The 27,535-nt window shown below is 36.1% G+C and overlaps 1 protein-coding gene across 5 annotated transcripts in view; it reads right to left on the bottom strand.

Moving 5' to 3' along the window:
* ZNF280D (zinc finger protein 280D) overlaps positions 1–27,535 on the bottom strand; it is a 140,718-nt gene that overhangs the window by 52,419 nt on the left and 60,764 nt on the right. For all 5 annotated transcript variants that reach the window (XM_066388248.1, XM_066388246.1, XM_066388244.1 and 2 more), the window contains 7 exons: positions 22,741–22,858; positions 20,070–20,240; positions 19,827–19,936; positions 12,504–12,736; positions 7,324–7,481; positions 6,463–6,563; positions 5,304–5,450 (listed from right to left, as the gene is read on the bottom strand). In XM_066388248.1, the coding sequence (XP_066244345.1) occupies positions 5,304–5,450; positions 6,463–6,563; positions 7,324–7,481; positions 12,504–12,736; positions 19,827–19,936; positions 20,070–20,240; positions 22,741–22,858 (1,038 nt within the window). The remainder of the gene's footprint in view (positions 1–5,303; positions 5,451–6,462; positions 6,564–7,323; positions 7,482–12,503; positions 12,737–19,826; positions 19,937–20,069; positions 20,241–22,740; positions 22,859–27,535) is intronic.

The raw sequence follows: 27,535 nt of genomic DNA, 5'->3' as shown, positions 1-27,535 counted from the left end.
TGATCCAGTGTTCTTCCTACTACATAATATCAATCATAATCTTTACTCTAATGAATTGAAAATTATGTCTGTACATAAAGTTATATATAGTACATATATACAAATACCTACACATAAACTTAAAGTAAATATAAAAGAATGTTTCCTCTAAAGTTGTAATCTGCAAGAAAAATCATTATTCCCATTTAAATACAATTAATGATTTATAAAATTCAAATAAGGAATTATACTAGGAAGTACTTGTCACAGTTACTGATACATAGCAGGAATTTCATAAATTCTTTACAAAGTCCAAAGCAATCTACAAATATAGTGTGTTTGTATTACTGTTCTAGCTGCATCTTAAGACTATTTTAGAAATGTGGTACACTAGGTTATATAATAGGTACAGGCAATTTAAACAAATTCACTTATATTTGGCTCAAAGAAAAGAAGGAAAAAGAAAACTTGGCCAAGAAACAGGTACCAAGACAACATGTCAGAAAGAGAGTTCTCCAGAATCCAGTTCTCAGAAATCTTTTCTTTATCTATAATCACTCCTTAGGTTACCTCATCCAGTTTCATGGCTTTAGTACCATTGAGCCAACTGCTTATTTGATATCATTATTTTACATCTCAAATCAACATAGATAAGCCTGACCAGGCAGTGGCGCAGTGGATAGAGTGTCGGACTGAGACGTGGAGGACAGAGGTTTGAGACCCCGAGGTCGCCAGCTTGAGCACAGGCTCATCTGGTTTGAGCAAAAGCTCACCAGCTTGGACCAAAGGTCACTGGCTTGAGCAAAAGGTTACTCGGTCTGCTATAGCCCCATGGTCAAGGCACATATGAGAAAGCAATCAATGAACAACTAAGGTGTCGCAATAAAAAACTGATGTTTGATGCTTCTCATCTCTCTCCATTCCTGTCTGTCTGTCCCTATCTATCCTTCTCTCTGACTCTCTCTGTAAAAAAAAAAAAAAAAAAAAATCAACATGGATAAAACTGAATCCTGAACTTCTTCCCTATATCTCTGTCCCCAAAATTTGTTCTTTCCTCAGTCTTCCCCATATGACAGTATAGGAACACTCCATTCTTGAAAGTATATGAAAACTCCATTCTTAGGACAAAACCTTGGTCACTCTCTCTCACACCCAATACCCAACCCATTATCAAAACCTGTTGGCTTCACCTTCAAGAACTTTGATAATCTTCCCACTTCCCACTACCTCCAAAGCACTGCTCCCATAATGGTCCAAGCCACTCACTTGGGCTATTATAATAACCTCCTATCTACTCCCTGTCATATTCTTCCTTCCTATAGTCTATTCTTCCCATAGTTGCCAATGGTATTAAAACATGGCAGACCTTTCACATGCTTATAATGCTCTGAGGGCTTTCTAAAATCCTGATTCTGGTTTACAAGGTTCTACATGAACTGGCCTGCATTCTACTACTATAATCTTACCTCCTACTATTCCCCTTAGTTTACTCTGCTCTGGACACAACTGGCCTCTTTTGTGAGTGCCCCAGGTACACACTCACTTCACTGCCTATACAGGATTACCTCTCCCAGATCTCCACATGGCTTACTCCTTCAAAGATGCCCGTTTTTGATTACTCTATATATGAAACAGCAACCTTGACCGAGGACGCTGATGTCCCAAGTTGCTGGCTTGAGAGCAGGCTCACCAGCTTGAGCACAGGGTCGCCGGCTTGAGCATGGATCACAGATGTGATTCCACGTCATACACTAGTTTGAGCCCAAAGGTTGCTGGCTTAAAGCCCAGGGTTGCTCCCTCAAGCAACGGGTCACTGGCTCCGCTTGAGCTCTCCTTTCAAGGCATGTATGAGAAGCAATCAATGAACAAGTACAGTGCCACAACTATGAGTTGATGCTTCTCAACTCTCTCCCTTCCTGTCTGTCTCTCTTTCTCTCTCAAAATAAAAAAAATTAAAAGTAAATAAAACAGCAACCACTCATCTACTCCCAACATCACCCCAAGCCTTGGTACACCGTCTTCCACAGTAACGATCACTAGCTAGCAATATACGTGCAAATATAAACACTCATATATTCATTATCCTTCTCCACTATAATACAAATTCCAATGGGTACAAACTTTGTTTTGTTCACTGCTATAAAATACCAAAAACAGCCCCTGGCACATAGCAAGGCAACAAATAAATATTTGTTACATAAATGGACAGTGAGTTAGAATGCAAGAGAGTGACAGAGAAAATGCTATGTGCAGCAGGTAAAATTTAACTAATTTAAAATATCTGACATTCCATTCAATAAACATTTGTCTAGAGCCCTGAGACAGAATACATTAGCCTATTATTCCCTTAGTTGGACACAAGTCTTGAACATCTCTCTTGTGCATATATGCATTTCAGTGTGCTAAGGCTGATAAAGATACTATACGTATTTTAATAATGTGATGTTCAACAAAGGAAATAGTGACCATCCCAAGAGCAGATAAATATTTAATTGTCTATGTTGAACCATTTTTTCTATTTTTTTTTTTGTTTAGTGAGAGGAGGGGAAGCAAAGAGAGATCCAAACAGCAAACCCACTAGGGGATGATGCTCTCTGCCCAGCTGGGGCCATTGCTCCATTGCTCAGCAACCAAGCCATATTTTTTTAGTGCCTGAGGTGGAGGCCGAGGAGCCATTCTCAGTGCCTGAGGCCAACTTGCTGGAGCCAATCAAGCCATGGCTGGGGGAGGGAGAGAGGGAAGGAGAGAGGAGAGAGGGAGTGAGGGAGAGAAAGGGAGGGGAGGGGTGGAGAAGCAGATGGTCACTTCTCCTGTGTGCCCTGGCCAGGAATCAAACTTGGGACATCCACAAGCCAGGCCAACACTCTACCACTGAGCCAAACAGCCAGGGCCCACTTTCACTATCTTAAAAGTCATACAAACTGGGATGTTAGCTCTAAAATCACGCAAGACTTAATAATAGAACCTCTTTGAAAAAAAGTTACAACCAAAATCTTCAAAGACATTAAATGAGCCAGAGTCAACTATTTTTATTGTCAAATACTGCAGTAATAATGTGGCATCTCAATTATAAGGTTATAATCTTGCTCAGCTAAGGTTTTCCAGTCTTGTAAATAATTACATAACTTGCATTACCTTGAAGGATGCCTAATTATCCTTCCTTAACAGATTTTCCCCTCTCTATTGTGAGCTTTCTACCTCTTAGGTACTTCAAACAAACAAATAAGGAAACTGGGAACCCAAGGCAAGTGATGACAGAAAATTTAGGTATAAAAACTGATAATAAATCACACAGCCCACATAGAGAGACCACACATTTCTTTCATAATTATCATTATTCCCACATCTACATCGAGCTTAGTAAAGCATATGGAAAAAATTATGTGAAAATACCCATAATGAAATAGAAATACTGTCTTATATCTCATTTTCCCTTTCAAAATTAAAGGCCAAAGTTGAAATATAGAGTACCAAGAATAGTATTTCCTAAACTGCTCCTCAAGAAAAGTTAATAGGTATTCACCAAATAAAAGATTCAGTGGCCAAATAAGTTTGGGGAAAAATATATACTTATATCCCTAACTTGGGAATTTACAATATATCAGCATATTAAAAGTTCTAAGTCTTGTTTTAGAAAAAACAGAGAAAACTGTTTAATTTTGTAAATCTAGGCATTACCAAATTTAATTACCAGTAATAATTTTGGGGAAAAACATCTATAAACACCTGATGGGGCAATGTTAAGGAAACCTAGAACAGAAAGATCTTGAGAGAATTTCTCAAGGATGGGTAGTACTCCAGTCACAACATAGCTTATTTCAAATCCATTTGGAAATCCTAATTTTAGGATCATTCTCAATTAAAAAATGTAAGTCAATTTTATGATTATTGATTATCTAATGACTGTAACTAAAAGCAAAGTGAGCAACCAATACTGAATAAATTGGTATGCCAATTTAATCAATGATAAAAATTTGTAATGAGCTGACTAGTGAGGTTTAAAAACTTGGTTACATAATCATTCAGAAGACTTCTGGATTTGGCAAAGGCACAGGTGCTCTTTCAAACACCAAAAAGCAGATTCAGTGTTGCATCTAAGTGTTCAGCCCAAACAAAGGATGGTTTAATTGCTTCAGGAAAAGAACTCCTAAGCAAAAAATCAGAATTCAAGAGAAGGGTATAAGCACAAATGCTAGATCCTAAAAATTATGTAAGAGAAATAGCAGAAGCCATCCACAAAACGAGTCATGACCTAAATATTATATAATTCTTTAGCGGTGTTCATATATCCAGCAATAAGTATTATTTTGTTTCCTTTATCACTTGCAGCTATAAAAGACAACTCTTGGTCAATGGTGACATGTCTTCTCATAATAAGAGGGCTAGAAAGTATAAATAAAGTAGTAAATAATTACATAACTTGCAATGCCTTGAAGGATGCCTAATCCTGACCAGTGTAGTGGCACACTGAATAGAGCATCAGCCTGGGATGCTGAGGACCCAGGTTTGAAACACTGAGGTCGCTGGCTTGAATGTGGGCTTGGGCATGGGATCGGACATGACCCAATGGTCACTGCCTTGAGTGGGGTGACTGGCTCAGCTGGAGCCCCCCAGTCAAGTCACATATAAGAAAGCAATCAATGAACAACTAAGGTGCCACAACAAAGAATTGATGCTTCTCATGCCTCTCTCGTCTCTCTATCCCTGTCTCTCCCTCTCTCTCTCTCTCACTAAAAAAAATTTTTAAAAAGGAGAAAAATAAGATATGAGTCTCCAATAATTCCTTTCTTTCTTTCTTTTTAATGTTTATTTTGTTGATTTTTGGAGAGACAGAAAGGGAGAGAGAGAGACAGGAAGGAACACTGATCTATTCCTGTATGTGCCCTGACCAGGGATTGACCCAAAAACCTATGTGCTTCAGGACAAGGCTCTAACTAACCAAACTATCCAGCCAGGGCCCAATCATTTCTTTGTCAGTTCAATCATATTTTCCCCTGCTTCTGTTAACTACCTTCAAAATTCCAAACCACCCCTAGAACTGTCTGATCTTTTAGATATTCCACTCACCTTCCCTTTCTTTCTTCAATTCTTAGGTTTCTTATTTCTAGCTATCTTTTAGAATTTTCAGTTATGAGCTACATCATCACTAGAAAGGAAGCAAGAAAAAGTTGACATTTCACAAGTAATTCAGCACTAACTGCAAATTAGTAGTGCCACTTGGAACAACGTTGCTTCCCTTGTAGAACAAACCTAACCAATGTTTCTAAATCATAATCTATCTTTTCACTAAAACAACATGAACAAATAAGAACTGATAATCTTACCTGATGCTTCATATAATGATGCATATAGGGTGTTGCAATTTTAATAACTTTGAGGCAAAATGGACATAGCAAGTTCTTAGTGTTTTCATGGGATGCTCTAAAATGAGTTTCTACATCAGAAAATGATGACGATCTATAATTGCAAACCTACAAATAAAAAGAATGTTTATCTCAAAACTTAATATAATATATAATTACAAAATAACAATAACATTATTTACTAGCAATTCAGCTATGAAACCTACATAAGCACTAAAGATAATCTTTGAGAAAAGTTATCTCCCAAAGTGTAAGGATAGTTCCCAAAATATAACTAGGTATCTTTTTTTGATTAGATCTTTTTACCTATCACCCTATATCCTGACCTGAATTTTCAAGCTATTACACCGCTTGTCCTATAAAGGATTTTTTTTTTTGCTACATAAAACAGCATCTTTTAGCTTATAAGTGATCTCCAGGGCTATGGCAATGGCAACTTATTTTTCTCTTGCTTTCCTAGTCTTTCAAATTCTGGGAAAATATCAGTTCCCAAAGCATTTGGTTGGCACCTCTATATCCAAAATCATATGAGAAAGATCTTTAGAGAACTTCTCAAGGATGGATAGTACCCCAGTCACAACATAGTTTATTTCAAATCCACTTGGATTTGAAATGTCATATTTCCCTCATATACCTTTTTCCCACAGGACTTTTCTTTGTCCAATAAACACATGGGTACACAATGGCTTGTAGGCCAATTCCAACTCTCTACTGAGTCTACATACAATGCATGAATTATGTCACAGGACTGTCTACTAGCAAATCATTTACAAGAGGGATTTTAATTTTAGTAACCAATTTTATCCAAATGATTAGAAAAATAAAAGGATATATTTTATTAAATATGAAAATTATATGAAATTTAAATTTCAGTGTCCATAAATAAAGCTTTACTCAAACACAGTCACATTCACTCATCTGCTTATTGTCTGCGGTTGCCTTTGTGCCATAATGGCAGAACTGATTAGTTGCAACAGAGACCATAAGACCCTTAAAGCCTGGACATTTACTGTTTGGCCCTTTATAGAAAATCTTGCTGACTCCTGGCCTAATAGGTTTAAATCTTGTAATCAAAACAATAGAAAAAAAACACTAAGTACATATTAAAATATGTATATACCTGACAAATATATGGCATTTCACCCGGTTTATGATTGTCCTTCATATGTTGTAAAAGAATATGCTCTGTTTCAAATGATAATTCACAGATTTTGCAAATGGCTAAAAGTGTGGGGAGGAAAGACATTACATCATTTCAAGATATACATACACAGATATACATCAAATCATTATGTTGTACACCTGAAACTAATCTAATGTTTTATGTCAATTATATTTCAAAATTTTTAATTTTTAAAATAAAGTACCTCTGGAGGCAAACATATATAATTCATTTTATGCATCTATAACAGTAATAATAATAATAATAGCAGAATTGGTGGTAGTGAATAGTTTACAGTTGACTATGTTCGAAGCACTTTACTTACATTAACTCAATTCCTATAACATTATGAAGCCAGTATTTCAATTATTCCCATTACTGAAATATTAAGAGTAACTTGCCTGAGATCACATAGCTATTTTAAGAGGTTGAGCTGGGATTTGAACCCATGTGCTCTAGTTCCAAAAATCCATGATTTTAAACTTCCATTGTAGTTACTTCTCTTACACAAGTTTAAATAAAGGGCACTGATTTCGTATTTGAAAAGTATAATCTGAGGCTTCTAATTTAGCCTCCCACATATAATGCTCAGGTTATTTACCTTAATTATTTACAAGAGAAACTTTAATTTTTGTAACTATTTAAAAGTTTATATTATTTAAAATGTAACTTTTTCCATTAAATTCTAAAGTCTTTTTCTTATTCTTTTATTTTCTTTTTTTCCCCCTTATTCTTATTTTTCTAACAGGCCTACATTTTCTTCGAATTAGTATTGCCAAAATCAATGATAGTGGATACTTAAATGAAATTGAGACTTACTAGAAAATTCATGGGGTGTGTGCGTGCTCTCGATGTGACACTGCAGCTGGAATGGTGTGGGAAACTGACGGTAGCAGTGCTGGCAGGTGGTGTGGTTTTCCCAGCTCTCACTGCTCTGCTTCTCAAGTTCCAAATGGTGTTTCATGTGGTTCATAAACCTATAAATGAATGTCAACAGGTGCAAAATTCAGATTTAAAAATAAAAATCTCACAAATAAGTATCTGAATCTTAGAATATAAATGTATTACTCAAAATAAAATATCAAAAGCCTTAAATTCCTCTAGAAAGGTGTGCACTTTAAATAGTCACTTTATTAAGTGACTAAATAAACACCTTTTCTTCTTTCATGTTGGTTTTTAATATCCTTTAATATAATTCATCTGAAATATCAGTAATTTGCTCTAACTCTTAATAACTTCATATTAATAAAATGTTTTCTTACGGTAAAACAGTAAGCTTCTTTTCTACACATAAAATACTACTTACATTTTCAAGTAAAACACTAGAGGAAGGAAACCCTACCACCAGAAGCAGCTAGAGAGTCATAAGAGTAATCTTTCAAGGCCATGAAGACATACAATAGATTCCAGCAGCTAAAAGACAAATTACTGGTGTTTTTCCTTGTGTCTTGGTTTCTAAATGCATGTAATAGCAATTTTAATGCCTACAATTACAAGAATCTTTTGTTTTATTTAATAATACTAGTTTACTGTTAGCACAGACTGTTCATTTTAACTTGCAGACTGTGCTCTTTGTTGGCAATGTACATTTTTCAGTTTTACATTCTGCTATTTCAGCTTCCCTAAAAGGGTTCTTATGAGCAGGAATATTGACCTTCAACAGCAGAGAGTGCAATATAGATGGGAATACCTATTAAAAAAAAAGCTTACTGAAGTTTTTTGCTGTATTTGAAAGTAAAGTTATTCAATCAAAATAACAATTTTTAGACTAGGGCAGCTATTAACAAATGATTCACTTTGAGTCCCTAAAAGAAGTAATCTTAAAATGAAGATTGATAATGTTATCAATCTGGATAGTAATCATCATGAAGGGCATAACATTTATCTTTTTCACACCTCCATAATACTACTTCTCTTTAGAATAGGTTATGACACACCTTAAAATATCTTTGTGTCCTCCTTTGGTTTTCACACCAGCTCTACACACACCTATATATAGAAAATCCTAGTCTTAGCTAAACATTTACATATAGAGAAAAGGTCACAAGCCATTAAAATTTCAGCTTACAACTTTAAGCAATTAAAGTATATCAATATAGAATAATCTCTTAACTAGCAAGCTTTCTCACCATTATTATGAGCCCCGCATCAGGAGCTCATACTACTTAAAACAACAGATGGAAATAAGGGAAACAAACAAACAAACAAAAACCCTAAACTTCCTGCAAGGATGTTCACAGAATAAAATAAATCTAAGTGTTTTTGGTGACACTCTATGTAAGGGAAAAAAAATACCACCCCACAATATATTCATAGGGCAGAGAGTAGAAACCTGTATCAGTTTTTTATTACTTTTGACAAATATCATTTTGCTTTTCCATTTTCTACTATTAAGATAAAATGTTACTTAACATATATAACTTCTTTGATTAGGAAGTGTTTCATTAAGGTTATAGTTATCAGTATTTCAAAAAACACTCTATTCCTGGATGTTATCAAATCTCACTGCTTAAATGTCTATATATTCTGGTATTCTAGAAATATATAACTAGTCTTCTGAAAAAGTAACAATAAGAGAAATGCTCTATTTTCATGTTTAATACTAAATAGGCTAATCTTAAAGGAAAAGCAAAAAACACTTGCTCAAATAACTCCTAACATAATATACATAATATTTAGATATAACAAGGAACTAAGTAAACCATATTTCCATGCAATTTACTTTATTTACTAACATAATTTTTCTGGGATATTTTACACTTAAAATGGTAAGAAAGCCCTGGCCGGCTAGCTCAGTGGTAGGGCATCAGCCCGGCGTGTGGAAGTCCCAGGTTCGATTCCTGACCAGGAAACATAGGAGAAGCGCCCATCTGCTTCTCTACCCTTGCTCCTCTTATTTCTCTCTGTCTCTCTCTTCCCCTCCCACAGCCAAGGCTCCACTAGAGCAAGAAGTTGGCCTGGGCACTGAGGATGGCTCCATGGCCTCCACCTCAGGCACTAGAATGGCTCTGGTCGTAAGGAAGCAATGCCCCAGATGGGCAGAGCATTGCCCCTTAGTGAGCATGCAGGGTTGATCATATGGGAATCTGTCTCTCTGCCTCCCTGCTTCTCACTTCAGAAAAATGCAAAAACAAAGGTAAGAATATGAAAATATGTGACAAAGTTCTATTGCAGTATTGTTTCAGTATTATATCACTTAAGTACTGTAAATTTTCTGTAAAACTACTAGGACCATTATGTACTGATGTCTGTTAAAGTTTGATAAAAGGAGATAAATGTGAAAACTCATGAAATAATACATGTGAAAGAATGTTGAAAACCTAAAATACTCCCATAAACAAAGCATTAATAATTGCTATAGAAGTATAGCACAGTGTATTTCAGTATTCTTCTCTATGTTTTTTTTTGAGCCCAAGAGGATCTCACAGGAAAATAAAATACTGGGCTCAGAAGTAACCTACTGATGCCTAAATGTTAATTACAAATAATAGTTATCAAGAATAAACATAAAAGGCATACATATATGTTTATTTACATACACACATACATACACCCCTTATACTATTTACAACTTACTTTGAAATGCACACACACAAAAAAGTAGTTTGAAAAAAAGATGAATATTTGATAAAGTACAGTAAAATGCTAATGGGAGAATCAAGATGATAACTATATAGGTGTCCATTGTAAAAATTTAAAAACATTGCTGAAAGTTTAAAAATATTTTACAATAAAATTATGGAAAAATAACCTTACCTAATATACACTGCTCAAAAATTAGGCTGTCAGGGAACATGCAGATATTCTAGTACTTTCAGCCTTTTGTATAGTGCATTTTCACCAATGAAATAAAAGTTGGTTTTGCATCTCATTTGCATTACTGAACAAATTTCTTTGACTTGTTTGCTTTTCTGATGTTATTGTTTAATTTAAAAAAATCAAATACTTCTTTATTGCTTCATACTCATGTTAAAATATCCCCTAATTTTTGTGAGCAGTATACATGTAAAGCTATATAACCAATGAAAAATATCAATCAATATATCTTTTTACTTTGTTCTTGTTATTAACTCATTTATAAGACAGTCACTAGTTTGCTATATAACAAAGATTACAAATTAGTTCCTAAAACTTAAAGCATACATGTATAAAATCTTCAAAATTCCACTAGAAATTAAATCTCTACTTTTAAAAAGGCTTATGTTTTAAAATAAAGCAGACATTCCTCCTAGAACTGATAGTTCTCTAAAGAACATTTTCTTCTTTAGAAGGAAAAAGTGGATGGAAGAAGAAGAGGGTAAAGAGGGGATAAATTATGATGGAAGAAGGCGTGGGTGGTGAACACACAATGCAGTAACAGATGATGTATTATAGAATTGTACACCTGAAACATATAATTTTATTAATCAACATCACCCCAATAAAACTCAATTTAAAAAAGATCACTTTTCTTGCAAGATAAATGTTCTAAAAATTATAAGTATTAGGCTCTGGCCAGTGGATAGAGCATTGGCCCAATATATGGACTTCTCAGGTTCGATTACTAGACAAACAGGAGAAGCAACCATCTGCTTCTCCCCTTTCTCTCTCTCTTCCCCTCCCAAAGGTAATAAATGGCTCGATTGGTTCGAGGGTGGCCCCAGGAGCTGAGGATAGCTCTGTTGGTGTGTATCAAGTCTCTGGCACTAAAAATAGCTCAGTATTCAAGCACTGGCCCTAGATGGGGTTGCCTAGTGAATCCCAGTAAGGGCACATGCAGAAGTCTGCCTCACTATCTCCTTTCCTCTCACCTTAAAAAAAAAAAAGTATAAGTATCAACTAAAAAATTTGAGCATTAAATAAATTAGCATGGAGAAGGTCAAACTGGACAAAACATAAAGTGCTTTGTGACAGCATGAATGGATCTGGTGAGCATTACGCTAAGGGAAATAAGCCTAACAGAAAAAGACAAGTACCATGTGATTTCACTCATATGTGCAATCTAACGAACAAAATGAACTTACAAGTGAAGTAGAGACAGACTCATAGAGAACAGCTATTGGGGAGGGGGAGTTGGGCGGTGAGGTGGGAGGATTGAGCAAAAAAAGAAAAAAATTAGAGAAAAACTTCATGGACACAGACAATACTGTGGTGACTGCTGGGGTGATAGGTGATGGGGAAAGGTGGAGGAAGGTAAAAATAGATGGGGTGATAGATGGTGATGAACAGAGACTTGACTTAGGGTGGTAAACACACAGTACAGTATGCATATAGTGTGAAATTGTGTATCTGAAACCTGTATAATTTTGTTAGCCAGTGTCACCCCAATAAGTTCAATAAAAATAAAAAGAGAAAGAAGTGGTTCTATTTTTTTTTTTTTTTTTAGTGAGAGGAGGGGAGACAGAGACAGACTCACTTGTATCCCCGATGGGGATCCACCCAGCAAGCCCACTAGGAGGCAATGCTTTGCCCATCTGGGGCTGTTGCTCAGCAACTGAGCCACTTTTTTAGCACCTGAGGAAAAGGTCACATAGCCATCTTCAGTACCAGAGGCCAATTCGCTCAAACCAATCAAGCCATGGCTGTGGGACAGGGAAAGAGGGAGAGGGGTGGAGAAACAGATGGTTTCTCCAGGACATTCACACGCCAGGCTGACACTCTACCACTGAGCCAACCAGCCAGGGCAAAAAGAAGTGGTACTTGTAAAGAAAAATAAAACTCAAAAGCAGCTAAAAATAATGATCTTCAGGAAAATTCCTTGATCAATATAGAAAAAAGAAATTAATTTTGCTTTATTTGAAATAATGCTCATCCTTTCTAAAGTTATCTTAAAGAAATACAAGTAAATCCAGGAGTCAACTCTAAAATACAAGGACAAAAGCTTTTCAGTAAGAGAATCTGCCTTTGTTCTTAATAGAAAGTGTTAAATCTAGATTGGCAAGAGAAATGCAAGTTAAACAGACACCATTTATATCTGCATTTCAATTTTCAAACAGAAATAAAAATAAGCACTTACATACCTAATATTATTTTTAAGAATTTTCAAACAACTGAAGCATTTAAAGGTTGTATGAGTCTTCTGTTCTTCCTGGACATCTCCTTCATGTTTTCCATAATAAAAGTCATTAACTAACATGATCAATTTTCCTTTCTCTGAATCATTAGTATTATTTGTATTTGCTGCACTTGAAAAGTTTGTTTTAGCTGTTTTAGCTGCTCCGAAAAAAATAATTTTCAAGTCTGGACAGCAGTGCTGAAAGAGAAAAAATAGAAGCCTTATTTATCCTTTAAAAAAAAAAACCAGTTACCAAAATATGATTCTGTATTTCTATCTAAAGCCAGACCATGTAAAACTATGCTTGGTAATATATCTGTAAAAATATTCACCAAAAGTTTGTGGCACATATACATAAATTTAAAGACTTCAACCAATATACATCTATCATCCTAATAAACAAAAAGAAAAATCTTAAAATCAGGACTTGGTTATTGATATAAAAGTTATTTCCTTACAATTTACCATTTCAGATGTGTCTTATTAATAATAATTTAAATGCTTAAATTTACTAAATTAAACTAAAAATCATTCACTTTAGATCCATGTCAAGATATAGAAATGTAGTTTTATGTGTCATGTATATGTTAATTATCAAGTGACATAATAAATTTCATAATATCTGGTGACACTGGACATTGAGCACAGCTAACCTGCCATTCTTCATACTAAAAATGTATGGAAAACAAAGAAAGAAGCAACAATTATGTCTTGAAAACTTCAACAGTTATGTTTTGATATCCAGAATGGTTAAATATTTGAAGAAAAAATTTAGTTCCTCATGAGCAAAATCAAGATGCTACATAAACTGGTTATCATGCAGAACACTTTCAAACATGAGTTTCTTTTTCCCCAACAAGGTATAACTAATTCATTTATTTCCACAATTTTTAGTTGTAGAATTTCTCCATGGCAGTTTTTCTCAAAGGGCAATGCAAGGAAGTCCAGAAGTGTTTGTCAAAATGCTTATTCCTAGGCCCTCTCAGACCAATTAACCACAATGTTGAAAGACAAGCCCAGAAATCTAAGCTTTTTAATAGTCACCCAAGTAATTCTTTCACAACATAAACCAACTGACTTAAACTCTTCCTAAATGTGTTATTAGTAAATTAGCAGCAACATCAGAAAGTCTGAAATTCTAAAAGTCTATTTCATTTCTAAAATAACAACATGCACTTCCTCTCCTGTCACACTGAAATATTAGATCACTAGTGAAACTTTCTGTGTCACATTGGGAAACTGGGCCTTTGATCCAAAACAGACCTGTAATATTTCCTTCAATTGCACTTATTTTGTTCACTTGTCATTTTTGAAACCTAGAAGAAAAAAATCAACCCCCCCATCACCAAAAATCTAAAATAGATCAAAAGAGAGGAGAAAGCCCTGGCCGGTTGGCTCAGTGGTAGAGCGTCGGCCTGGCGTGCAGAGGTCCCGGGTTCGATTACCCGCCAGGGCACACAGGAGAAGCGCCCATCTGCTTCTCCACCTCTCCCCCTCTCCTTCCTCTCTGTCTCTCTCTTCCCCTCCCGCAGCGAGGCTCCACTGGAGCAAAGATGGCCCGGGCGCTGGGGATGGCTCCTTGGCCTCTGCCCCAGGCGCTAGAGTGGCTCTGGTCGCAACAGAGCGACGCCCCGGAGGGGCAGAGCATCGCCCCCTGGTGGGCGTGCCGGGTGGATCCCGGTCGGGCACATGAGGGAGTCTGTCTGTCTGCCTCCCCGTTTCCAGCTTCAGAAAAATAAAAAAAAATTTTTAAAAAGGCAAGAAAATGTAAAATTCTGACAAAAAACGCTGTGGAGCAGATAGATGCCTGCAAATGATTACAGGCCAAATATTTGCCACAATCTGTAAAATCTTTTAAAGCAATTTTGTCTATTTGGAAGATCACAAAGCAAGTAGAGATGGCAAGACAAAAAGAAGACATATAAAAGGGTGGCAAAATAGAAAAAGATCAAATGAGAAATAAAGACAAATTAGAATAGAATACAGTCGTGAACAGACACTGGAAACTAAAATAAAATAAAAGATATGGCCTAATAATGAGAAAACTATAATTTAAATGTTAAAAGGGTTAGGGGAAAAAGAATGCCTACCAGGGTGGTACAACAGATAAGAGTGTCGACCTGGGATGCTGAAGTCCCAGGTTCAAAACCTCGAAGTCACTGGCTAGAGCACAGGCTCACAAGTGTGAGCGTAGATCACTGACATCATCACATGGTGGGTGGTTTGAGCAAGGGATCACTGGCTCAGCTTGAGCCCCTCTACCCCATCAAGGCGCATATGAGAAGCAATTAACTAAAGTAATGCAACTATGAGTTGATGCTTCTCATCTCTCTCCCTGTCTGTCTCTCTTTTTAAAAAAAAAAGGATTAGAAAGAAAATGACCGAATATGCCAAACAAAGGACATCAAACAAATATACTGGACAATATCCTCCTTCCATACCCCTCCAAAAAAAGCAAAACAACATTATAAATATTTAAAAATACAAATCAAGAAAACTGCACTTAAAATAGGATAGACACCAGTCTACAAGTTGAAAGAATAAGTTGTATGTCTGAAAAGACTGACCCCAAATTCCCAGCACCATGTTACAGCTTACTAAAAAATTATTAGTCTTCCAAAATAAAAAATCCTATGAACAGCCAGGCCAAAACATCCAATCACTTATGAAAAACAAAGTAATTCAGGCTTATGCCAGATTTCTCAACAGCAATATTCAATACTATAAAAAAAAAAGCAGCACGATCAAGATCTTTAGAGTGGAATCCAACTTACTTAATATCGGGTCAAATTGTTTTTCAAGATTGAACCTACAATCAAACTGTTTTGAACATGAAAGAACTCACGAATGCTGTTCCCTGAACCTTCATCAGGAAATTACTAGAGAATGAACTTCAACCAAAGTACTAGAAATAACCAAAGAAACCATGACAAAAAGACTGGTGGAGAACATTGAATACATTTACTGTAAACAAAGGATTAAGACAAATGTGGAAATCAGGTTAAAAAATTGAATGCGAATGTTATATAAACTGAAAATGGAAAAATGATACATCCAATACATTAAGATTGGGAGGGGGTAAAAGAATAATGAATATGAGGTAGAGAGAGTTCAGAGAGTATCACATATATACTAGCAGCACATTAAGGAATATCATTTAAAATTGTCAAATGAAGTAGTATAGGTATGAGCCTTTTTAATAGTACAAATGTAAACAGGTCAAATCATGAAGGAGAGGTGAAGTAAGGATAGACAGATTAAGAATAGAAAATGTAATATTATTTTAAACAATTTTAACAGTAGAGAATGGCCAAAGGAATGGATGACTACTAGAATTACATTAACATGAAAATTAGAAGGATAGGCCCTGGCTAATTCACTCAGTAGTAGAGTATCAACCCAGCTTGTGGAAGTCCCCAGTTCAATTCCTAGTCAGGGCACACAAAAGAAGTGACCATCTGCTTCTCTTCTCATCACCCTTCCCATTCTCTCTCTTTTTCTTCTCCTCCCACAGCCATGGCTTGATTGATTCAAGCACATTAGCCCCAGGTGCTAAGAATTGCTCTGTGGAGCCTCCACCTCAGGCACTAAAAATAGCTCGGTTGCGAGCATGGCCCCAGATGGGGATTGCCAGGTGGATCCTGATCCGGGTATGTGTGGGAGTCTGTCTCTCTCTATCTCCCCTCCTCTCAAATTAAAAAAAAAAATTAGAAGGATAAACAAGAAACAAAAAAACAACTTCCCTGAAAATCGCACACACACACACACACACACACACACACACACACACACACACAGCAACCACATAGTGAGATTGTTTTTAAAAGATAGGATAACAAAAAATTGTGATAAAACCAAGACCAAATAAATTTATCATATCAATGACTATGTTTAATAAATAAATTTAACTCAACTACTAAAACAAATGATTCTTATACAGGATCGCAAAAGAAAAAACAAATCTGCTGAAAGCAAGAGACATTTTTATAACAAAGTGATTCAGAAGTGTCCAAAATAAAAGGATAAACAAAGAATATACCAGGCAAATGGAACTCCTAAGAAAACAAGGACTGTGAACCTAAAAGCTATTAAACATTACAACAAAAAAGGACATTTTAGAAACATGCTAAAAGATGCATTTACAACAGTTATAAGAGTTAGATTTCACATTGCAAACAACATTTTTTAAATGGAAGTACAATATATCAAAAACAGGCATCCCTAAACTATAGCCTGTGGGCCGCATGTGGCCCCCTGAGGCCATTTATCCGGCCCCCGCCACACTTTCGGAAGGGGCACCTCTTTCATTGGTGGTCAGTGAGAGGAGCACTGTATGTGGCGGCCCTCCAACAGTCTGAGGGACAGTGAACTGGCCCCCTGTTTAAAAAGTTTGGGTACCCCTGATCAAAAATGTAGATGTACTGGCCCTGGCCGGTTGGCTCAGTGGTAGAGCGTCGGCCTGGCATGCGGGGGACCCGGGTTCGATTCCCATCAGGGCACATAGGAGAAGCGCCCATTTGCTTCTCCACCCCCCCCTTCCTCTCTGTCTCTCTCTTCCCCTCCCACAGCCGAGGCTCCATTGGAGCAAGGATGGCCCGGGTGCTGGGGATGGCTCCTTGGCCTCTGCCCCAGGCGCTGGAGTGGCTCTGGTCGCAGCAGAGCGACGCCCGGGAGGGGCAGAGCATCGCCCCCTGGTGGGCAGAGCATCCCCCTGGTGGGCGTGCCAGGTGGTTCCCGGTGGTGGTTCCCGGTGGGGCGCATGCGGGAGTCTGTCTGACTGTCTCTCCCCGTTTCCAGCTTCAGAAAGATACAAAAAAAAAAAAAAAAGTAGATGTACTGAAATAAGGTATTTCTCAATCCATGACTGATCAAGTAGACAAAAAATAAGATAGAAATCTAAATAATGTCATTAATAAAAGCTAGATTTGGTTGATAAAATATCAAATTTCATACCCCCCAAAAATACACACCATACCTATTTTCAAGTTTCTATGTAACATTAACTAGCCCATACATTTTTTTTAATTTATTGATTTTAACCAGAGAGGAAGGGAGAGACAGAGAGAGAGAGAAACAGAAACACAGATCTGTTCCTGCATGTGCCCTGACCAACGCTCGAACTGGCAATTTCTGTGCTTCGGATCAATGCTCTAACTAACCAAGCTATCCAGCCAGAGTACCCATACATTTTTCAAACAGAAAACAAAAAGTTATTTGTGAGAATTTGGACTTTTTACCATTAAAGTCTGAATGTCATTTATGCCAAATAACTGACTATAAAAAAGGAGGAAAAAATGCCTACCTCAAAGAATTTTCTAAGGATTAAATAATATATTTAAGCCTTAGTAGTCTGGCACATGGTCTCAGATAAATAAACTGTACTATACAATACCTGACATATGTTTTAGATATTCATTTAAAAAACATTATTTCTGTGGTACAGTCATCTACTTACCTGTAACAGCAAAAAACATTTACAAATAATCTAAAACTCATCTTTTCAAAGTGGAAATTATTATAATACTAAAACTTTAACTGATATATAAAATGCATACGCCAGAAGGTAAAAACTCTATATAATTTTAAATTTCCCTGTCCTATGGTAAATCTATGATATAAGCACATGTTGATAAATTATTCATATTAGAGTCAACTTAGTTCAATAATATGTCAGAGATCTTCTGATATCATTATCTACTATAGAACGTTATCCTTTTAAAAATGCTGCATAGGGTTCTATATATAGATATATTATAAAGTTTTAATTGTTTCTAATATAATAGTCACAAATAATGTTACATTTTGGATGTAAAGCTACATTTGGGAGGACAACTGCCAGTTTCCCCAGGTACAGAAATATATATATATATATATATATATATATATATATATATATACACACACATATATATTTTATGCTACAATTTGTATACAAGATAGAAAAAAAAATAAAAACAGTAGTGATTACCCATATATGCAGAAAGAAAATCGGCAGGATACAAAATAAACTAATAAAAATTAATTTCTTTGAGTATCATACTGGCAACCAGGTACATAAAAGAGAGGGGTATGATTTTTCATTTGTATGCCTTTGTACACATTCTTATTTTGAGCCATATAACTGTATTACCTACTCAACTAATTAACTAAAGAAATTAACACTTGGCCCTGGCTGGTTAGCTCAGTCAGAGTGTCGTCCAGAAACACCAAGGTTGTGTGTTCGATCCTTGGTCAGGGCACATACAGGATGACCAATGAATTCAGAACTAAGTAGAACAACAAATGAATGCTTCTCCCTCTCTCTCTCTCCTTTCCTTTCTATCTCACTAAAAATCAATCAATAAAAAAATTAAAGAAATTTAATTCTTTCTTTTTTTATCTCCGTCCAAAATGCAAAACCTTAAAAAATCAGGTATCTCATCAAAACATTATATAGATAGGAAAATTAAAAGCACATGTACAAGTTGATTCTCATATAAGAACAAAAGCACAAAATACAGACATCAAAAACTACCTTTGAAAATTTCTTAAAGTCTAATTTTAAGAGCTTCTTGTACTATTAATAGCTCAAATTATTTTGCAACAATTACACAAACTATATTCTGAACTGAGTTAAAACAATTATCTCATATGAAAGCTCCAGCATTTGGACGTTATACATGAGTATTAAAATTAAATGTAAAACTCAAAATTTTATTTGTGTATTGTGACATGCATGTATATTTAGCATGGATACAAAAATAAAATAACTAAAGAAACTATTACATTACATAAAATAGTAAACCTATTAAAATGCCTGTTTTTTAAAAAGTCTGAAGCATGGCATAATCTAGTAAATAAAAATAATCTGATTAATGCATTGTTTCACTTAAATGTAAAATATAATAAGCATACATTATAATATACATAAACTTATTTTTTAAATTTAATAGTTCAGAAGGAATTTTAAAATCCTATATGAAAGGGAAGGGGCACAAAGAAAACCAGATAGAAGATGACAGAAGACAATTTGACTTTGGGTGATGGGAATGCAGCATAATCAAATGTCAAAATAACCTGGAGATGTTTTCTCTGAACATATGTACCCTGATTTATTAATGTCTCCTCATTAAAATTAATTTTAAAAATCCTATATGAAGATAATCATTGTGAATATAAATTTTTACTTGTTACATGGAAATGCCAATATGAGATTTGTCTAAATATCTGAATCATTATTTACTAAAACCCAGCAATATTTTCAGAGATTTGCAAACCTTTAAAAAATCAAAGTTTGAAAAAGGTTTACCGTCATGTGATTTTTCCAAGTATCCACAAGATTGAAATGAATATTGCACTTTGGACAAGCTTTTGGAAGAGGTGTTCCATTTTTAGATTGATTTGATGAGCTATTTGTACCTAAAATAAATCCAAAACATATGATTCAAAATTTATCATTTTTTAACTTTAAATAACCACTAATAGTTTGTAAGTTTACTATAATTCCTAAATTGTATGTGTAAATTTCTTTTCCATATGCCACTTTACTTACCTTTTGATGGTACAGCCTGGGGAGACGCCGCTGGAAGAGATCTCGCTGAAGGAAGTACAGCCAAGGAATTTGCTCCAGAAACACCTTCACTGGGTTTAGGCTTTTTTGGATTAACACTGTTTACTTCAGAAGCAGAAGGACGTTTAGATAAAAACGAACTTTCGTTCATACCTATAATTTAAACAATGGGAAAATATTTTTATTTATATAAATATATAATTATAGTAAACTTACAATCTAAAATAAATAGTTTAGACTGTTGCTTACAACTAAAAATAATGAAAGGTATTATAAAAATACTAAATTGAAGGTATTATAATTATTATATTACAAATGACAATAAATAATAAAATTTGATGTATAAAAATCATATAAACATCTTTTATAAACTATATATACTCAAATACTTCATAAAATAATCTTTCTATGCAAGAAAATATTAAATATGGCATTGAATAAATATATAAACAGCTATGATGAAAAACAGCCAAACCAAATTATCTCAAGCAAAAAAAAAAAATTAAAGCACAGAGAATGCACTGAACTAGGTTCCTAAAAAAAAAAAATCTTTAGATGGCTAAGTGCATTAAAATTTATTAAATATATATATTTATTTACTCTAAAAATATAGACACTCTTACTCCAAGAAGTTTCAAGAATTTAGAGTTTTTCTGGGAATAAAGTCCATGTGTTTTGTAAAAGCAGACTTAAGACAACTATTTTTTCCTCCTTGTTTCTTTTGGTTCCTACTTATTTTAAAAACTAGATTTTCCTGGATGTGGACTTTTCCTGGACTCCTGCTCCTTGTGACAGCTCCTAACAGACTGAACTGGGGTTGGGTTGCATTTTTCAGGGATTTGGCATGGTGTTGGGGCCAACTTGGACTTGGTGAACATGTTAAGGACACTATTCTTTTATGGATTCTTGCTGTATTGGCCAAGAGTTTGCTTAAAGGCTTTAATCACTGTGAAAAAAAACAAAAACAGAAGACTGGATAAAGAAGATGTGGCACATATACACCATGGTATACTATTCAGCCATAAGAAATGATGACATCGGATCACTTACAACAAAATGGTGGGATCTTGATAACACTATACGGAGTGAAATAAGTAAATCAGAAAAAAACAAGAACTGCAGGATTCCATACATTGGTGGGACATAAAAAAGAGACTAAGAGACATGGACAAGAGTGTGGTGGTACAGGGGGCGGGGGGAGGGAAGGAGGGAGAGGGAGAGGGGATGGGGGAGGGGCACAAAGAAAACTAGATAGAAGGTGACGGAGGACAATCTGACTCTGGGTGATGGGTATGCAACATAATTGATTGACAAGATAACCTGGACATGTTTTCTTTGAATATATGTACCGATTTATTGATGTCACCCCATTAAAATAAAAATTTATTTATTAAAAAAAAAAACTAGATTTTTACAAGTGTCACAAGTAACACCCAAAAAAGTCATTATCAACTAAGTAATTTCTAAACAGAAAAACATTTAGACACTAATATTACTATTAAAAAATTGGTGTAGGTTTGATAAATTCTCTACATTGATTTGTTTGAAAATAATAAAAACAATCCTCAAAATCTTGTATCTCTATTTAGTCAAATATTTGAAATATAGGCCCTGGCAGGTTGGCTCAGCGGTAGAGCATCAGCCTGGCGTGCAGGGGACCCGGGTTCGATTCCCGGCCAGGGCACATAGGAGAAGCGCCCATTTGCTTCTCCACCCCCCCCCCTTCCTCTCTGTCTCTCTCTTCCCCTCCTGCAGCCGGGGCTCCATTGGAGCAAAGATGGCCCGGGCGCTGGGGATGGCTCCATGGCCTCTGCCCAGGGCGCTAGAGTGGCTCTGGTCGCGGCAGAGCGACGCCCCGGAGGGGCAGAGCATTGCCCCCTGGTGGGCAGAGCATCGCCCCCTGGTGGGCGTGCCGGGTGGATCCCAGTCGGGCGCATGCGGGAGTCTGTCTGACTGTCTCTCCCCGTTTCCAGCTTCAGAAAAATACAAAAAAAAAAAAAAAGGTATTTGAAATATACCAAAATTGCTAATATACAAAGCATAACTGCCTTGATTACAAGGAATTTGATTAGATAAAAGTTTTTCATAGCATACTAATTTATTTTAGGTTAATGAAGAACTTTGTTATAGTATACAATCAAAGAACGCTAACTCTTCAATAGGGAAATTTCACTTCTCCTTCAGTGGGTATTTACTGAGTACTGACTATATACATACTTATTACAACCACTTTATATTAGCACTCTATAATCATATTTTACTATCATATGTAAATCATTAAGTGAATAGAAAGACACTAAACTAATTAAAAAATCAACTATAATAATATGCTTTTTATACTAGTCATCATAGAAGGTAATTAATATTTAAGAGAATTTAAATTATCAGAGGACTTTTCTAACTTACAGAAATTATTTTCACATTTTCCAGACTATGTTTATTGCAAGTGAGAACAATTTCAAAGAAAGTCAATTAGCCTACTTAATTAAAATAATTAAAAATTACCCAAGAAAGGCACTGAAGATTAGCACAATTCCACTTTACTCCATAAAAAAATTAACAGGAAGACAAGGACTTCAAAACAGAAAGTCAATTCCATATGCATATCATCAAGTTTCCTTCTACAATTTTTTGAAAAAGTACTAAAACCAACCTGCTATAGAAAGTGTTGCTCCCCCTTGGTAATGTGATAATCCTGTATCCTGGGTCAAGTCAAACAGTAACTCTGTAGAATTATTAGATGCAACTCGTGATGAGTTTGTTATATAACCCTGTTAAAATATTCCAAAGGAATATTATTTATTCAATACAGTGTAATTATTTTGTTTCATAAACTTTTATAGAAGTAAATTTAATTGTATGCAATATTATAAGAATAATCTTTGATGACTCCATTACTAATAATTTATAAAACACAAAGGTAATTATTACTATCTGCCAAAATCATTATCTACTAAATCTGAAAGCAAACTTAGAAGTAGCTTATTCCTGACTAATTAAAATGGGGGGCAAGTTTCTATAATTTTTTCAAGGTAAAAAATATATAAACCCACTTTAAATCAACAAGATTAATATACTTTAGAGAGCCACTAAAAATTCAGTATTCTCATTGAATAGCAAATAAAAGAACTTAAACTCTTTGGGTAAATGCAAGGAAAATAGAGAAAAACATACTGATATAAATACATATTTAAATTTTTCTACACTTCCATAAACTCCACAGCAAAATATCATGGCAGACAAACTAGGAATCAATCTTCAGTATTCAATATCAAAGTTAGGGATGACTATATCGCACTGTATGAGTTTTAGAATCATCTTTATTGGAAAAATTTATAAGCCAAGGGTCAAAAAGAGATACAATGGGTCTCCCACTCTTCCCACCATCCCACAGAAAGCCATGCTAGGCCAGGGAATCTCGCGCCTCATAGGGCAAATATGAAAGCTGCCTGATTGGCAAGGTGAACAAATAAGAAAGCCAAGCAGACAGAGTTTAGAATAGAAGCTTTTTATAGAAATGACCTAGACCAGCTGATGACTGTAGGGCTCAAGGGAAGTTTCAGCCCTTCCATCAGGATGGTCAGAGCTAGCAGAATGATCTCAAAGAGAGTAAAAAGAAATGAATCATAATGAGGTCAAGTATAAGGTACTATATAAATTTACATTAACACGCATATGCTTAGTATAAATAATTATGAAAAGTATGGTCAATATAATTTAGGGATATATACTTCCACACTGATACACACAAAACATATTCCAATACTATTTATAAAAGACCATCATTGAGAATAAGTTCTCAAGAGTAACTTCTGGATAATTCTATATATCATATTATATAACATGCAAAAGCTTTAAGATTAACAATTCTTAAAAATCAAAAGGGAAAAAGTCTAAGAGAAAAATGGACAAAGGACATAAATTGAGACACTTCAAAAGCAAAATAAAAATGACCAATACATACAAAAAATACTTTTTTCCAACTACTAGCCAAAGAAATGCAAATAAAGGCAATGGCAATTTTTAACTACTGACCTGACATTCTGTTAAAGATGGTAATATCTAAAACAAAATAAATGGTCACTCCTCTTAAAAGTATCAAGGTCATGAAAGACAAAGAATCAGTATAGTATATAAGGAGACTGAGAAGAAATAACTGCAATAAACACTTATGAAAAATGACATTAATGGAAATATCTGGTAAAACTCAAACTAGGTCTGCAGTTTAGTTAATGTTACCTAATTATGTTAGCATTAGGGTAAACTGGGTTGGGGTACTGGAACTCTTTCTCTCTCTCTACTACCTGATTATAGTGAGACACTAGCATTAGGATAAACTGAGTTAAGGATATTATAGCTCGCTCGCTCTCCCTCCTATGGAACTCTTTGTATTATTTTTCCTGTAAGTCCTATATTCATTCGAAATCAAGTTAACATTTAAAAATTAAAGAGTAATAATAACATTCACTATTGGCAAAGTACAGTTTATGATGTGATACAACTTTCCTGCATGAAAACTCTGGCAGTAACTATCAAAGGCTTTGTATAAATTCAGAACCTTTGATCCAATCATCCCACTTTAAAAATTTATGGTAAAAGTAAAATGTTTAATAGAGAACTTTCAATAGCAAAGAAATTAAAATCTGTATGTCCAACAATTAAATAAAATAAATTAAATAGGAAACTATCTGAAATCACTAAGATCATATTTTTTAGAAGAATCCAAAGAATATTCAAAGTAGAATGTTCAATGAGCAGAGGAACATGTATTTGTATACAGCATATGGTTCTGAATTCATGTACTCTATACAGTCTAAAGGGGAAAAAAAATCAAAATATACTATGTACTCTTCTCTGTATCTTTCCAAACTTTCCTCTCAAAAATGTACATTATTTTAAAGTTGAAACATAAAGTTTTTGTTTTGTGCTAATAAATTGAGAAATAATTAAATTTTAAGAATTTTGTTTTGCTACTAACTTTTCTGTTGACATGGGTTAAGAAATTAGAAAAAACAAATGAGTGAAAAGTCAAAGGTACAAAATTCCAGTCATAAAGTCAGTCAGTTACAGGGATGTAATGTACAGTATGGTGTCTACAGTTCAAAATAACATAGTGCATATTTGAAAGTTGCTTAAGTATTAAAATTTCCTCTTTTTTTTCTCTTTTTTTTAGTGAGGAGATGTAGAGACAGGCTCCCACATGCACCTCGACCGGTATCCACCCAGTAAGCCCACTAGGGGGCAATGCTCTGCCTATCTGGGGCCATTGTTCTATCTCTCAGCAACAGAGCTAATTTTTTTAGGGCCTGAGGTGGAAGCCTTTGAGCCATCACCAGCGCCTGAGGCCAACTCACTGGAGCCAATCAAGCCATGGCTGCAGGAAGGGAAGAGGGGGGGAGCGAGGGGAAGCAGATGGTCGCTTCTCCTGTGTGCCCTGACTGGGATTCAAACCCAGGACATCCACAAGCAGGGCTGATGCTCTACCACTGAACCAACTGGCCAGGGCTGATATGAAAATTTCTTATCAAAAAGAAAAAAATTTCACCTAGCCTATAGCGGCACAGTGGATGAAACATCAATCTGGAATGCTGAGGTCACCAGTTCAAAACTTTGTGCTTGCCTGTCAAGGCACATATGATAAGCAATCAACGAACAACTAAAGTGAAGCAACTAGGAGTTGATACTTCACATTTCCCACACCACCCTCCTCTCTGCAAAATCAATACATAAAATCTTTTTCAAATATTAAAAGAAAAAGAAAAAATTGTCAGACGTATGGCAACTTGTGTTCACTAGGGTTTACTGTAGTGATCATTTTGCAATATATATACTGTACAACTACTATATCTTTGTGTTGTACACCTGTAATCCATAATGTTATATCAGTTGTATCTCAATAAAAATTAAACAATTTAATTAAAAGAGAAAGAGATGAAATTTCCTTACTACCTCCTGTACAAATTACAGATCTGTAACTAAATAAATGATGGCTGCTTAAAACAAAATTGTTATGGAAGCAGATACTGGAGTAATTCAAACCACTCCTGGTATTTGAGGACTAGTACGAAGATCTGAGCCTGCATTTGAGCCTTAACATGTAGTATAAAAAAAGCTGAATAATGCTGTATGACTTCATTGTTACCAGGAACAATCTTAGTTCAGGATAAATATTTTCTCCAAATATTTGCCCTTCAAAAAATGGGAAATAGCCCTGGCCGGTTGGCTCAGCGGTAGAGCGTCGGCCTAGCGTGCGGAGGACCCGGGTTCGATTCCTGGCCAGGGCACACAGGAGAAGCGCCCATTTGCTTCTCCACCCCTCCGCCGCGCTTTCCTCTCTGTCTCTCTCTTCCCCTCCCGCAGCCAAGGCTCCATTGGAGCAAAGATGGCCCGGGCGCTGGGGATGGCTCTGTGGCCTCTGCCCCAGGCGCTAGAGTGGCTCTGGTCGCAACATGGCGACGCCCAGGATGGGCAGAGCATCGCCCCCTGGTGGGCAGAGCGTCGCCCCATGGTGGGCATGCCGGGTGGATCCTGGTCGGGCGCATGCGGGAGTCTGACTGTCTCTCCCTGTTTCCAGCTTCAGAAAAATGAAAAAAAAAAAAAACCAACAAAAAATGGGAAATATCCTGACCTGTGGTGGCGCAGTGGATAAAGCGTCGACCTGGAAATGCTGAGGTCGCCGGTTCGAAACCCTGGGCTTGCCTGGTCAAGACACATATGGGAGTTGATGCTTCCAGCTCCTCCCCCCCCCTCTCTGTCTCTCCTCTCTCTGTCTCTCCTCTCTCTCTCTCTCTCTCTCTCTCCCTCTCCTCTCTAAAATGAATTTTTTTTAAAAAATTTTTAAAAAGGGAAATATCCATTTGCATTTTCCAAAATAGTATTTTATTTTATTATTATTATTATTTTTTTTTTTTTGTATTTTTCTGAAGCTGGAAATGGGGAGAGACAGTCAGACTCCCGCATGCGCCCGACCACCGGGATCCACCCGGCACGCCCACCAGGGGCGATGCTCTGCCCACCAGGGGGCGTCGCTCTGCCGCGACCAGAGCCACTCTAGCGCCCGGGGCAGAGGCCATGGAGCCATCCCCAGTGCCCGGGCCATCTTTGCTCCAATGGAGCCTTGGCTGCGGGAGGAGAAGAGAGAGACAGAGAGGAAGGGGGGGGGGGGGGGGAGAAGCAAATGGGCGCTTCTCCTATGTGCCCTGGCCGGGAATCGAACCCGGATCCCCCGCACGCCAGGCGGACGCTCTACCGCTGAGCCAACCGGCCAGGGCCCAAAATAGTATTTTAACAGAAATATAAAGTTAATACAGACAACACTTTCCTAAGAAACAACTCTGGCTAATTACCATAATTTCAGAGACCAGGTACATGCTATTCAAAGGTAACTGGTAAAAATAATTCTGCAACAGGGAATTTTAACGTCCTATAAAGCAGTTTAGAAAGATTTC

Source organism: Saccopteryx leptura, chromosome 6 (genome assembly GCF_036850995.1).
Source record: "Saccopteryx leptura isolate mSacLep1 chromosome 6, mSacLep1_pri_phased_curated, whole genome shotgun sequence".
NCBI classification, from domain to species: Eukaryota; Metazoa; Chordata; class Mammalia; order Chiroptera; family Emballonuridae; genus Saccopteryx; species Saccopteryx leptura.
Note: the sequence above shows the minus strand (reverse complement) of the source record. Positions and strands in the feature narration are given on the sequence as shown.